General features: G+C 42.5%; 1 protein-coding gene across 1 annotated transcript; it reads left to right on the top strand.

Annotated features, from left to right (window-relative positions):
- The first annotated feature begins 9408 nt into the window (after nt 1-9408).
- Nucleotides 9409-11523, top strand: LOC134221630 (uncharacterized). The gene is made up of 3 exons (XM_062700819.1): nt 9409-9597; nt 9668-10499; nt 10556-11523. The coding sequence occupies exons 1-3, from the start codon at nt 9515-9517 to the stop codon at nt 11366-11368; spliced, it is 1728 nt and encodes a 575-aa protein (XP_062556803.1). The 5' UTR covers nt 9409-9514; the 3' UTR covers nt 11369-11523.
- Nucleotides 11524-12143: the final 620 nt, after the last annotated feature.

Genomic DNA, 12143 nt, shown 5'->3' with positions numbered 1-12143 from the left:
TTAGGGTCATGCGCAACGGATTGCGCAGTGTAAAAATCGTGCCACGAACCTGCCAAATTAAGAAGAGGCATGATAATATAACATAATGAATTATCGGAAAAGTTTGAAGACTAAAGAGTTATCTCTCATATTCACTATATCATACTTAATGAAATGAGTGGAATAAAAATTAGCTTGTTTCTGAATTCTGAGAAAGAATCCCATCAGCATACGAGAAGGATTCTCATCAGAAGGCGAGAAGAATTCTCACTTCAATCTCTAAAGAATTCTTTTCGGATTCATCGAAGTATTCCAATCGTAATCCAGAAGAATTCCTTCTGGATTCTTTCCAGTATTGTTAAACAATACCCTTGGGAATCTGTGAAAAATACCCCTTAAAACTCATGGAGGATTTGCTTTAGAATCTCTCGTTGATTTGCTCCGGAACATCTCCAGATTCGTTTTAAGATTGGTTTAGGAATTCCTTGACAAATCAGAATCCTTCGGCGATTTGCTTCGTAATCCTTTGAAGATTTAATTCGGAGTCTCTCGACGTTTTGCAAATGATCTGCGTTGGGATCTCTAGACGATAAGGAATCCGGCTGACGAATAGCTTCGGAATCCCGCGTACAGTTGCTTTAGAATCATTCGACGTTGCGCTTCGGTATACATCGACGAATACGAATACATTGCTTCAACATTCATGGAGGATTCCCTTCGGGATCGCCGGATGCTTCTTTTCGAAATAACTGAAGGAGTAATGCGGAGTCGCTCGACGATTTGCTTCAAAGTTCTTCGACGTATTGCTTCCGAATCCTTCGACGATATGCGTCTTCATCCCTGGAACATTGCTCATGAAATACCTGGTTTTCGACGAAATTCCTGGAATATTCCCCTTCAAATTCCTGAAATATTCCCGTCGAAATTCCTGGAGGGTGAAGGATCCCTGGTTCATTCTCGTCGGAATCCTTGAAATTTTCCGTTGGAATTCCTGAAATATTCCTCCGAAATCTCTGGTGGATTCCCTTCATGATCCCTGGAGGCTCCCATCGGTATTCTGGTCGAAATATCTAGAGATTCCCGTCAGGTCCCTAGAACATTCCAGTCAGGATCACTAAAGGATTCTCATCAGAATTCTTGGAAGATTCTCGGCGGAATCCATGGAAAGTTGCACTATTTTTTTCATTTGAGATAGATAGAATATTTATGAAGTATGCAAATATATCCACTGCCTGACGCTAGTCGAGCGCAATTAAACATAGACTGTGAGTTGTTGCTCACACGTGCACACGTGCACGTGCTTGAGAAAAGAGAATAATATGAATGAGTGTGATGGATCCGCAATTGCCTTAGGTGGTTGGACTGCATTTGTCACATTACCGCTGATAACTTGATGAGATGTTAAAATGTTCGAGAATTTTCAAAAAGAGGGTCAATTTCGAGAAAAAATATAAAGGGCTATAGCCCCCCCTAGGCATCGGAGGTAGTTACGCCAATGGTGCTATGTAAGTGTTTTCATCATCAGCATTTTATTGGCACGCTATTTCGCCTTTTGTGGCATCAAATTAGCATTATATTGACACTCAGAGCAAGCAGGCTTTAAAAAGTTGCTCTACAATTGGATATAATGCTGAATTGAAGCCAGTTTATGATGCTTATGGTTACTTGGGAATGTGTTTAAATGGGTGTTGATACTTTTTAATCCGGAAAATTCCGAATTAGCGAGATCCGGAATAACGAGTCGTCGGACTAGCGAGGTCCGGATAAGCAGGGGGATACTGTACATTCTGAGCTCCATACACACGGACAGAGAGGGCAAGAAAACGCCAAGTACGAAGCGACCCAAACGCGCTACCATTAAGGCGAAGCGTCGCCTGGATGGTGCACCGGAGCCTGAAGGGCGTGTGCCCAAGAAGGCGAAAGGCACTAGACAGGCACAAGTTGCTGAGCCACAAGCTGGCCCCAGCCAGCCATCGGTACCCGCCGAAGGGGATGCGAATCGCCAGCAACTGGTCAGTAGGGCGCGGAAGTCGAACACCCTCGACCTATGAAGAGAGTGAGAGACAGAGGCGAGGCCTTGTTGGTGAAAACCGACAAGGACAAATACGCCGATGTCCTTAAATCGCTGCGAGCGGCCGATAGCCTATCGGCCCTGGGCCAGGACGTGCGCAGCGTTAGACGTACCAAGAACGGTGAAAAGATCTTGGTACTGAAGCGTGGTGCGCAATCCAGCGGGGTGGCTTACAAAAAGCTTGCCCAGGAGGTCTTGGGTGACGGCGCTCAGGTCAGGTCGTTGGGTGCGGAAGTGACCCTCCAGTGTAAGCAGCTGGATGAGGTCACGACCGCGGAAGACGTCGTCTCTGCCGTCAAAGAGCAGTGCGGCACAGAGGTTGAGCGGTCCTCTGTACGTCTAAGAGGGGGATTCTTTGGTACGCAGGTAGCCTATCTCAGACTACCGGTGGCTGACGCCAAAAAGGTCATCGAGAAAGGGAAGCTGAAGATCGGCTGGTCAGTATGCCCAGTAAGCGTGCTCCACCCAACAAACATTCACTAGTTGAACTAACATCAGTGTGATGATTTAATTCAGCGCTGTGTTGAATTATGTCTGTACTATTTCTTATCACAACTTCTGTTCAAGCTTTGTTCACACAATTTTGGCGAAGTTATACAACTACATCATCTCATTTTGAAAAACAACTTTATTAACTGATTCGTTAAACCTTTAATAAGCATTTTACTAAGCCTCAATTCAGCTACATGTAAATTCTTCGAAAATAATAACGCATAGAAGGTAACATCAGTAAGATCTTCAATGAACGTATTTTGAAGCAATTGCTATTTTCATATAATCATTTTAAAATTTTCCTAAATCGGGTCTCGAACTGCTGTCATTTGATCATCCGCCGGTAACGTTGTCATCCGCGCCATCCTTGATTTGTTAGATATGGCTCACTCAACGCATAACATAAATAATCTTATTGCTGAATATGAATCATAATTGGACTCTTATTCAATAAGTCGATCTGTCAAACTACAGTTTGTTAATAACTGTACAATTTTTTATTTCAACCATTGTTCAACCAGTCATAACCATCGCACACTAGGAAAAATACGTAAAAATAATGTCGATAAACGATAAAATAAAATCCGTCCCCAATGCTATTTATGAATTTATGAAAATAAAAACAAAGTATATTCGGCCTTCCTCAGAATCTCTTGATAATCGGTTGCGATATGATTGTCAAATGCTAAGATAATTTCAATTATTTCGCCGCAATAAAGATCAACATCCATGCAATAATATTGGGATTCCACACATCAAAGATTCAATAATTTTTCGATGTTATTCAACGGCGTTATGTCCGGCTTTTAGTAAATTTAGTTCCGCATGAATGCATGATTTTTTTTTCATTGCTCCAGCAGTTTTGTTCGTTATAATCTCCGACAGTTTAATAAATCACGAAAATAAAAAGCATGTCTTGAAAATAAATCATTATTTTTCTATAAATCAAATTACCCAGATCTAGAACTCAGATTTTCTCTCAAACTGAAAAAGCATGTTTTTTCCCACTGTGCGTCAGATCAGATAAATTTGAAATCCAATGGTTAAGAAGGACAAAGGTTAAGAAGGATGTCTAATGCCTGCTTATTAACTTACTATTCAAACTCAATTCGACCACCCTTTCAGAGCATCACATCATAGTCGAACAGAGAACTTTAAAAATCATTAGTTCAGTACATTGTTAAACTTCCCCAATGTGCTGAAATGTGATAAAACGAAAACGTAAGTTCGACTTCAAATAAAGGTAGTAAACAAATTAATAGGCCATGTCGAATATTAGTTAGATTAAATGCTGAAATGAAATCTGTCTAGCAAATTATTCAGCATCCATTTTATTCAGCTACAAAGATCACAAATAAACAATAATTCAACCTAGATGCTTATTTGTAGCTTGTCGTTGTTTGTTGGGCAGCCACCTTCAGTGGACAGGTGCTACCGGTGCCTTGAGTCCGGGCACAAGTCTTATGACTGCAAGGGCCCAGACCGAAGCAAGATGTGTCGTCGCTGCGGCGAGGAGGGACACAAAGCACCAGAAAGCGACAAGGCACCTAGATGCCTTATCTGCGCCAGTAAGAAGCAGGCCCGGAAACATGCTATGGGCGGGCCTGCGTGTCCCTTCGGAGAAGCCAATCGGAAAAAGCCGTGCAAGTAACACAGCTGAATCTGAATCACTGTGCACCTGCCCAGCAGCTGCTGTGGCCGGCGGTCTCGGAGTCGAGGATCGATGTCGCCCTCCTGTCCGACCCGTACAACGTCCCTGCCGTCAATAGCAACTGGGTGGCGAACGGGTGTAGGTCGGCGGCAATCTGCACAACGGGAAGGTACCCCGTTCAAGAGGTTGTACACTCCTCCGCGGAGGGTGTCGCGATAGCCAAGATCAACAGGGTGTTCTATTGTAGCTGCTACGCCCCACCAAGGTGGCCAATGGAACAGTTCAACCAGATGATCGACAGGCTATCGGCCGACCTAGTAGGTCGGAGCCCGTTCGTTATAGCGGGAGACTTTAATGCTTGGGCAGTGGAATGGGGCAGCCGCTGCACCAATCAGAGGGGACAAGCGTTACTCGAGGCACTTGCAAAACTCGACGCAGTGCTTGTCAATGACGGAGCCAGTAGCACATTCCGTAGGAATGGGGTCGAGTCATGGATAGATGTAACGTTTGTCAGCCCCAGTCTGGTCTCGGACCTGGACTGGAGGGTAGACGAGGGCTACACCCATAGTGATCACCTAGCAATTCGCTTCAAGATCAATTATGGTGTGCAGCGTCCGAGGGCGGGTGATCCCTGTCAGGTCCGTGGGTGGAAGACCAATCACTTCGACAGCGAAGTTTTCACCGCGGCCCTGGGACTGGAGGCCAACACCGACAGTCTAAGCGGGGATGCACTGATAGCTGTCCTATCACGCGCGTGCGACGCTACTATGCCGAGGAAAGCCCTGCCAAGAAATGGCAGACGCCCGGTATACTGGTGGAGTGCCGAAATTGCAGCCCTACGATCAGCCTGCCTTAAGGCTAGACGTAGGACGCAACGAGCCCGCACCGAGGAGGAAAGAGCGGTCCGCCGGGAAGTGTTTCAAGCTGCGAGACTGGCCCTTAACAAGGCCATCAAGAGCAGCAAGAGAGCGTGCTTCGACAACCTGTGCGAGGGTGCCAATGCGAATCCGTGGGGTGACGCCTATAGGATCGTGATGGCCAAGACCAAAGGGGGCTCTTCACCCCCCGAACGGTCACCGGACCGGTTGGCGAGGATTATCGAAGTACTCTTCCCGTCCCGAGCCACAAGTCCCTGGCCTCCTCCTGCGCTGCAAGGCGCTGGGAGTGTGGCCGAAATGGTGGCTCCGGCGACGAACGAAGAGTTACTTGCAGCGGCTAACACCCTTGCGATGAACAAGGGTACGGATGGCCTGTCGAGTAACCAGTTTGGTTTTCGGAAGGGTAAGCACAACCTCACACAACCCTACTTCATTGAGCGCCGTTGCTGATGAAGCAAGTGTGTAGGAGCCGGACAATACTAAATACTCATCCTACTTGGTTGACATGTGTACAAAAATACATTTGAGAGAGTTAGTTCTGAAAATGTATTGCGAGAGATCGGCTGGTACCTGGTGCTGGGAATTTGGTTTCATCAGTACCCGCTAAGCTGCGGTGGACGACGGAGGTCCTTCGTAGCTTAGTAGGGAAAGCACCTGTCATGCGAACTGGGGTCGTGGGATCAAACCCCACCGAAGGGGCGGTTACCCTCCAATACCTTTTCCGAACTAAATCTATCACATGTTGTACATATGCATAATCAAGTTTCAGACATAGTAAAGGTAATCTACCAAACATTTATTGAGTTTGGCAAACCTTGCTGGAAAAACGAACGTTTGAAATAGGCAAGTGAACCGACCTTCGAATCCATTGGTCAAGTAAATCCACAATAAACTCAGCTTTATGCTACGTTTAGACAAGGCATGTGAATTGAGCAAGTCGCTTGAATCTAACGCGAGCTGAACGTGTAAACACCTTAATTCAATTCACTTGAACGAAAAGAAAGTTGAACATGTTCAACTTTTGGCAAGTCAATTGAATTCAACTGAGTTGTTCAATTCACTTGCCCTGTCAAAACGTAGCATTAGGTAAATTGTTTACATGGGATTAAAGGCAAACTACACTCAGAAATAAAGAAAAACATTTTTGGATTAAAATTTAAACCTTATTGACATTTCTGCGATTTAAACGAAGATAAGTTTAAAAAGTATACCAAGTTCATTAAAACTAAACCCATGTCCGTATTCGGTGCTGTTATTATTGAAAGTTTAAGTCTTCTTTTGAAGTTAACAGAAACCGTGTGCTGCACCTAGATTGAAAACTGAAAAAAATCCAACTTTCTCGGCGACTTCATCTCACTCATCTTTAACATGGTAAGACATATTTATTATAGATCAATAGCTCCAATTATGGTGATGTTCCCGATGCTTCACACAGGTTTCCCATCTTGATATTTTGTTGGAAAATGGAAGATATGAAAGTCACCTTTTCACACCGCCTATCTCAGGAGCTGGAGAAGTGTTTCCGATTTTCGGTAATTGGGAAAAGCGAGTTTCTAGCTACGCCATGGAAGATCAAGATAAATCTCAAGCTTTTTTGCCGATGATTTCACAAACTAGAGACAAATCTATGGTAGCATTTACTCTATACAATCGTGAAGACTCCAGGCAGGATAGAGCTTTGCAGAAAAAATGAAAATGTACCCGGTATTGTCTTGCAGTAGTCATGCATCCCCAACCAACTCCAGCCGGGCTATGGTATCTAAAATGCTATCTATAGGAAGCTAGTAGCAATACCTATTGTATGAGACGAAAGAATAATAAAGTAAAAAATGTGTTTTACTCTCAATATTGTCCTTTTTAACAATCAACAACAAAACAAAAAACGAAAATACTGAAATATTTCAACGGCTTGGGCATGCTGAAAATTAATGTAGCCAGATAGAATGACTTTTAATCTATTTAGTATAAGGCATTTTATGAGACGTTTCGCGGTGGCCCGATTATTTACTTTTAATGTTTTGTTTTGGTATGACTCTGCGTGAACATTTCGTTAGGTCCGATCACAAAATAATGTTTGAAACGTTTTACTTTTCATTCGTGTTTTCTTCAGCATTTCATGCCTAGAACTCAATGGTATGAATAATCTAACGACACGTTTCAAGAATCATATGAAAAACTTTGTTCTAAAGCCCTGGTAGACGAAAAGTAAAACAGGTAAAATTGATGATGGGACCCATTATTACCAAACAAACGGGCTCCCACTAATTGTCAAAGTAGATAAACACGAGAAAAACAGCTGTTTCGATCTGTCTCATAAAATGCCTTATAGATTTTTCTCAGAGTGTACACGGACAGATAAATCAACCCAAACTTTGAGTTCAATATACGCACTGATGAGAATATAGCAGAAAAAATTTACCCAAATTTGGGTAGTTTTCCCTTTCTTTCCCATGATTGCTATCAAAACTAGAGCAAGATGCAAACACCTCACCGAGGTTGCTCAGCCCAATAACCCAAATTTGAGTAAATTCAATATTCTCTATTTTGGGTTGAATAAGGTCCGCTTTGGATAAATTAAACTCAGCTTTGGGTAAATTGTTTACATGGGATTAAAGGCAAACTACCTAGTGCCAGAAAAGTCATTTTACTCAAATTTTGGTTATTGGCCCAAACCACGGTTTTGAGTGCAATCAACCCACTTTTGGGTAGTTTTGGTTTTCAGTGCAGACAAATAGACCTGTGCAGGAGTTCATCAAATTCACTCACCCGATGGATTTTGACATTTGAGCGGGTCGTCTTCTCGAACAAAAGTTCATTTTGCGTTCATTATGCGACCCGCTCAAACGTCATAATTTCTTGGGGGAGTTCATTTTGCGTTAGTCTATACAGACATTTTACTGAGATTGATACACACCTACACTGCAAAAATTCCACACATTTATATTGGCAAAAAGCAAAAATCCATTAATTTAATTCATGATTCTAATTAGTGCACACATTACCACTCTCCACGCGAAGTTCAAATATAATCTATAATCAAATAAAATGTATGTGTGGTCTCTAATATGCAGTTGTTGAATTTATGTGTGGGTACAAATTGCATATTTGGGTCGCCAAATTGCAAAAATGTATGTGTGAGACAAATATAGTCAATATCTGGGTGCTGCGGATAGAGCCGTTTTTCTGCGCTCAAGCGAGCAGAGGGATATTTTGAAATCACTTCCATAAACTAAATTATTTTGCAGTTACTTGGCTGTCAAACATTTCCCGCTCTTCGAATTTCTCTTTCCACGCTGCACGAGGGCGCACAAATGCGCTAGACTCTACATGACTTTACGATTGTTTACATACATTGATGCTCCAATCAGCTGCTGAATCTCTTGAAATTTCGTAACGAGTCCTTTTTAATTGCATTCTCACTAATTTTCCACTCGAAATATAATGTGAGAATATTTGTTACAAAGAATACAAAACTCAAACAAAGTTTATTTTTATTTTTTCCAAAAATAATAACAATACTTCTCAATATTAGATCAGAAACGAACATAACCACAATCTTCAATGTTTGGCTCCGGCACAATAGAAAATTTTGGCTTCAGTTTGACAACCAAATCGATTCTATCCGCACCACCCAGGTCAATATAAAGAATTTTCTCGGTGTATGAAAATTGTATCTGTCATCCCTGCAGTTAACGAGCCTGGATTAAAAACAAATCAAGCATAATTTTTCATAACGACGTATGTAACAAAAGTAAACAAAACGAGGTTTTTAATACAACGTGACAATCACACACGGCTTTATATAATACGCATAGATTTTACTGATTTCAGATCTTAAAATTCTTTAATTCAATCTTTTTACGAATCGACGTATGTAAAAAGTTCTATTTTTGAAGTTTCACTGTTACATACGTCGCTTTAACATATGGAAACTAAGAGCGACCTATGTAACAAAAAAGCAAAACAAAACAAAACTGCAGTTGCGTCAATCGTGCGCACTATGGAAAACCGACCAATGTACACCGACGTACGTGCAGCATACCGGTGTATGTATAATTTTATTGTTTTTCACAGTGAATTTGAATGAACTGAGCTTTGATGTGGAGCACGCTTATTACGTGTCATGTAATGATGCATGCCAGCGGGAAAAAGTATTGAAAAAAGATTTAGTTTTAAAACAGTTTTAGAAAAAGTTTTGCCAACTTTCTGCAAAGGATTTCTCGAATCCTCAGAATTATTACATACGTCGTTATGAAAAATTATGCTTGAAATGCGCTGTTCCAATTTTGACACTTCATCTCTTTGTTATGAGTGCAGCCTCTTTACCTGCAGTAAAGTGGCAACAGTTTGTTTATTCCGTTGAATCTGCCCTTTACGTTGCGATTGAGTTGATTGAGTCAAGTTGTTTCGGTGGCTATTTCGCGAATTCTAAGCAAACACACAATGGGTGTTAAACATTTGGATCATTTCATCCGCAACAAGGTGGATAACGGTTGTTCCAAAGTAAACATTGCTGATGAAGTTCGGTACGATTTGATTTTTATTTCCAATCATTTGATTTCTTATTTTTCAATCATTTAATTTTTTTACCTTCAGGAAGTACCACAACAACGCAGCGGATGCCACGTTGGATCCTCCGCTTCCAGTGATAGTCGTCGATGTGTGGGCCTTGCTTGGCGAATTGATGGGAATAGATAGAGAATCGTTGATATTCGGTGCGCGCTTTAATGTAGGCTTCTGGATTATCGACGGTTTCCTGCGAAAGCTTAAATCTCTTGATGTGACGCTGGAGTTCTTCGTGGATGGAAGTGTGCTGGACTTCAAGCTTGATACATGGTCCCAGCGTCGGGATAGGGGATATCAGGAGATGCTTGAGCTGATCGATGCTGTTGATATGGGCGATGATGTAGAAGCGATTCTGGCAAACCACGAAGCTCCGTCTTGCTGCTACGCTATAGAATATCTCGCCCGAAGGCACGGTAGATTGACCGTTTCGTTGGAGAAGGAGTGTGATCAAGAGCTGGCTGCGTTCGCTTGTAAAGCGAACGCTCTGGCTATTATTTCCAACGACTCCGATTTTCTGATTTACGATGGTGATTGGAAGTATTGGTCATCCAGGGATCTCGACATCACTAGTTTGGACACGCTGGAGTACAATCGTAAGGCGTTGTTGAAGCATTTGGGATTAAATTTTGCGCAAATGCCGTTGTTCGCGACTCTTTGTGGTAACGATATTGTGGTGCTTGAAGAATTGAAGCGATTCCACTACAGACTTGGAAAATACTCGGACAAGATGATAAACGTAGCCAGATTCATTCGTCAGGGGCCAAAATCAGTAGATGTGAGCAAAGTTGTGGAACAGGCGTTCGGACCGCGTAACGCGCATGTGAAGGATCGCTTCCAAACCAGCTTGGATTTCTACAAAACGGTAAGTTTTTATCCAAGTTGTATTCCACGTCGCCACTAATTCCCCAAGTTTTTTAGGACTATTCCACAGTTACCAATCACGAGGAATCGCCTCAAATGCGAGAGATTTTCCTAAAGCATCCCAACAAGTTCATGTATCAACTCTGGCACAAGAAGCCTTACACCGTTTCGTTTGGACCGGTTGATATGCGCAGGATAGAATTGGGAGAACGACTCCCCAAATTCGCCCTCCGCATTCACTTGCGTACAGCCGGGATTGTTTTGTATCACCGCGTTGAGCATCGGAAGTCCTACACGCACCCATTCGTCATCAAACTTGATCATGAGCTCAAACACAAACTCCAACGCTTCTTTGTGGAATTTCCACCCACTGATGTACCACCTACTTTGCCGGAGCTTTTTTCTTCCGATCCGGCTGTCGGGGAAAATCTCCATGATCGAAAACTGCAACTAATTAGCTGGATCGTATCCGAACGATTAGACTACCGTCAACTTAAACCCATATTACGACCTTTGCTTCCGACTGTTATCACTCTGTGCAATTTGATGGAGAACCACGTCCTCCAGCTGTTCGAGGCCGATTTGCTGCTGCACGTGGCATATCAGGTGGTGACTGATGACTATGATCCCGCAACGATGGAAATTCCTACCAAGGTGCAAAGCCGCCCGTTTCGGTTGGTGTTTTTCTATCAGACCATGTACCGACTCGTAGTTGAAGCGATGGGTTGCATTGGGTTGAACCTGCAGAAATTCAGGGAAGATCCCCCTTTCGACGGAGTGATGTTTCACACGAAATATGAGGAGTGGGCTTCGTCAGAGGTGAAAACGACACCGATTGCGCAATGGCGAATATATGCTCATCAGTGTTGATCAAGGATGGTAAAAATCGCCTCACCCTACATTCAATCAGCACTCACCCATAAACATATTCCCGCTATGAAACACACCGTTTGTGTCGCTCCATACCAAGAGTCACACGTTCACGCGAATGAAGGAGATAAAACAAACAGATGAACTTTTGCCTACGTTTAATTTTTGATTGTGTTTATCCACCGATTCTCTCATGTATGGACTGGATCGCTACGCGATGCAAAGGGAAAGATTCGCAAGTGAATGCATTCTTTCAATCACCGTGATCCTTTCCGAAGCATTCACGGGATCGTTTACCGCAATTTTTGGTAGAATATCGAAGCCTTTGCTGGTAAGTCCACAATAAGCAACGGGTGGGTGGCAGCAAATCCAACTGAATTTGTTTACTACTTCCCATGCGATGGAACTTTTTTTTTAAAGCGCATCATTTCTAGGTTCAAGTTTTTCGCCTGCTTGACAAATTAATGACTAGGTATAGTAAATTTATTTGCGTTGTTTTTATTTTAAGGTTTGTTTCCAGCTTACAAGATAATGCGTCAATTAGCATGAAGTGCAGCATTAAAATTTTCATGGAGAGGCATTTAGTTCAGGACAACTTCCTGGATACTGGATAGAGCTAGGTGATAAAATGTTGTTTAGGTAAAATGCGCTACAATTTCGTATATAATAACTCAACATTTGTCCAAACAGCTTAAGCCTTGTCATGGCTTCGAATATTTAGATGGTTACGTAATTTAAATCGATTGGCGATTACACCAAAATATGCCGAATGTCA

The sequence above is a fragment of the Armigeres subalbatus genome, chromosome 3 (assembly GCF_024139115.2).
Source record: "Armigeres subalbatus isolate Guangzhou_Male chromosome 3, GZ_Asu_2, whole genome shotgun sequence".
In the NCBI taxonomy this organism is placed as follows: domain Eukaryota; kingdom Metazoa; phylum Arthropoda; class Insecta; order Diptera; family Culicidae; genus Armigeres; species Armigeres subalbatus.
This window is presented reverse-complemented; position numbering and strand designations above follow the sequence as displayed.

What these genes read in the sequence shown, in the direction of transcription:
- LOC134221630 (XM_062700819.1), top strand. Translation starts at nt 9,515, where the DNA reads ATGGGTGTTAAACATTTGGATCATTTCATCCGCAACAAGGTGGATAAC. An exon ending in AACATTGCTGATGAAGTTCG is followed by an intron (nt 9,598 to 9,667) that starts GTACGATTTGAT and finishes TTTTACCTTCAG; the next exon opens with GAAGTACCACAACAACGCAG. An exon ending in GCTTGGATTTCTACAAAACG is followed by an intron (nt 10,500 to 10,555) that starts GTAAGTTTTTAT and finishes CAAGTTTTTTAG; the next exon opens with GACTATTCCACAGTTACCAA.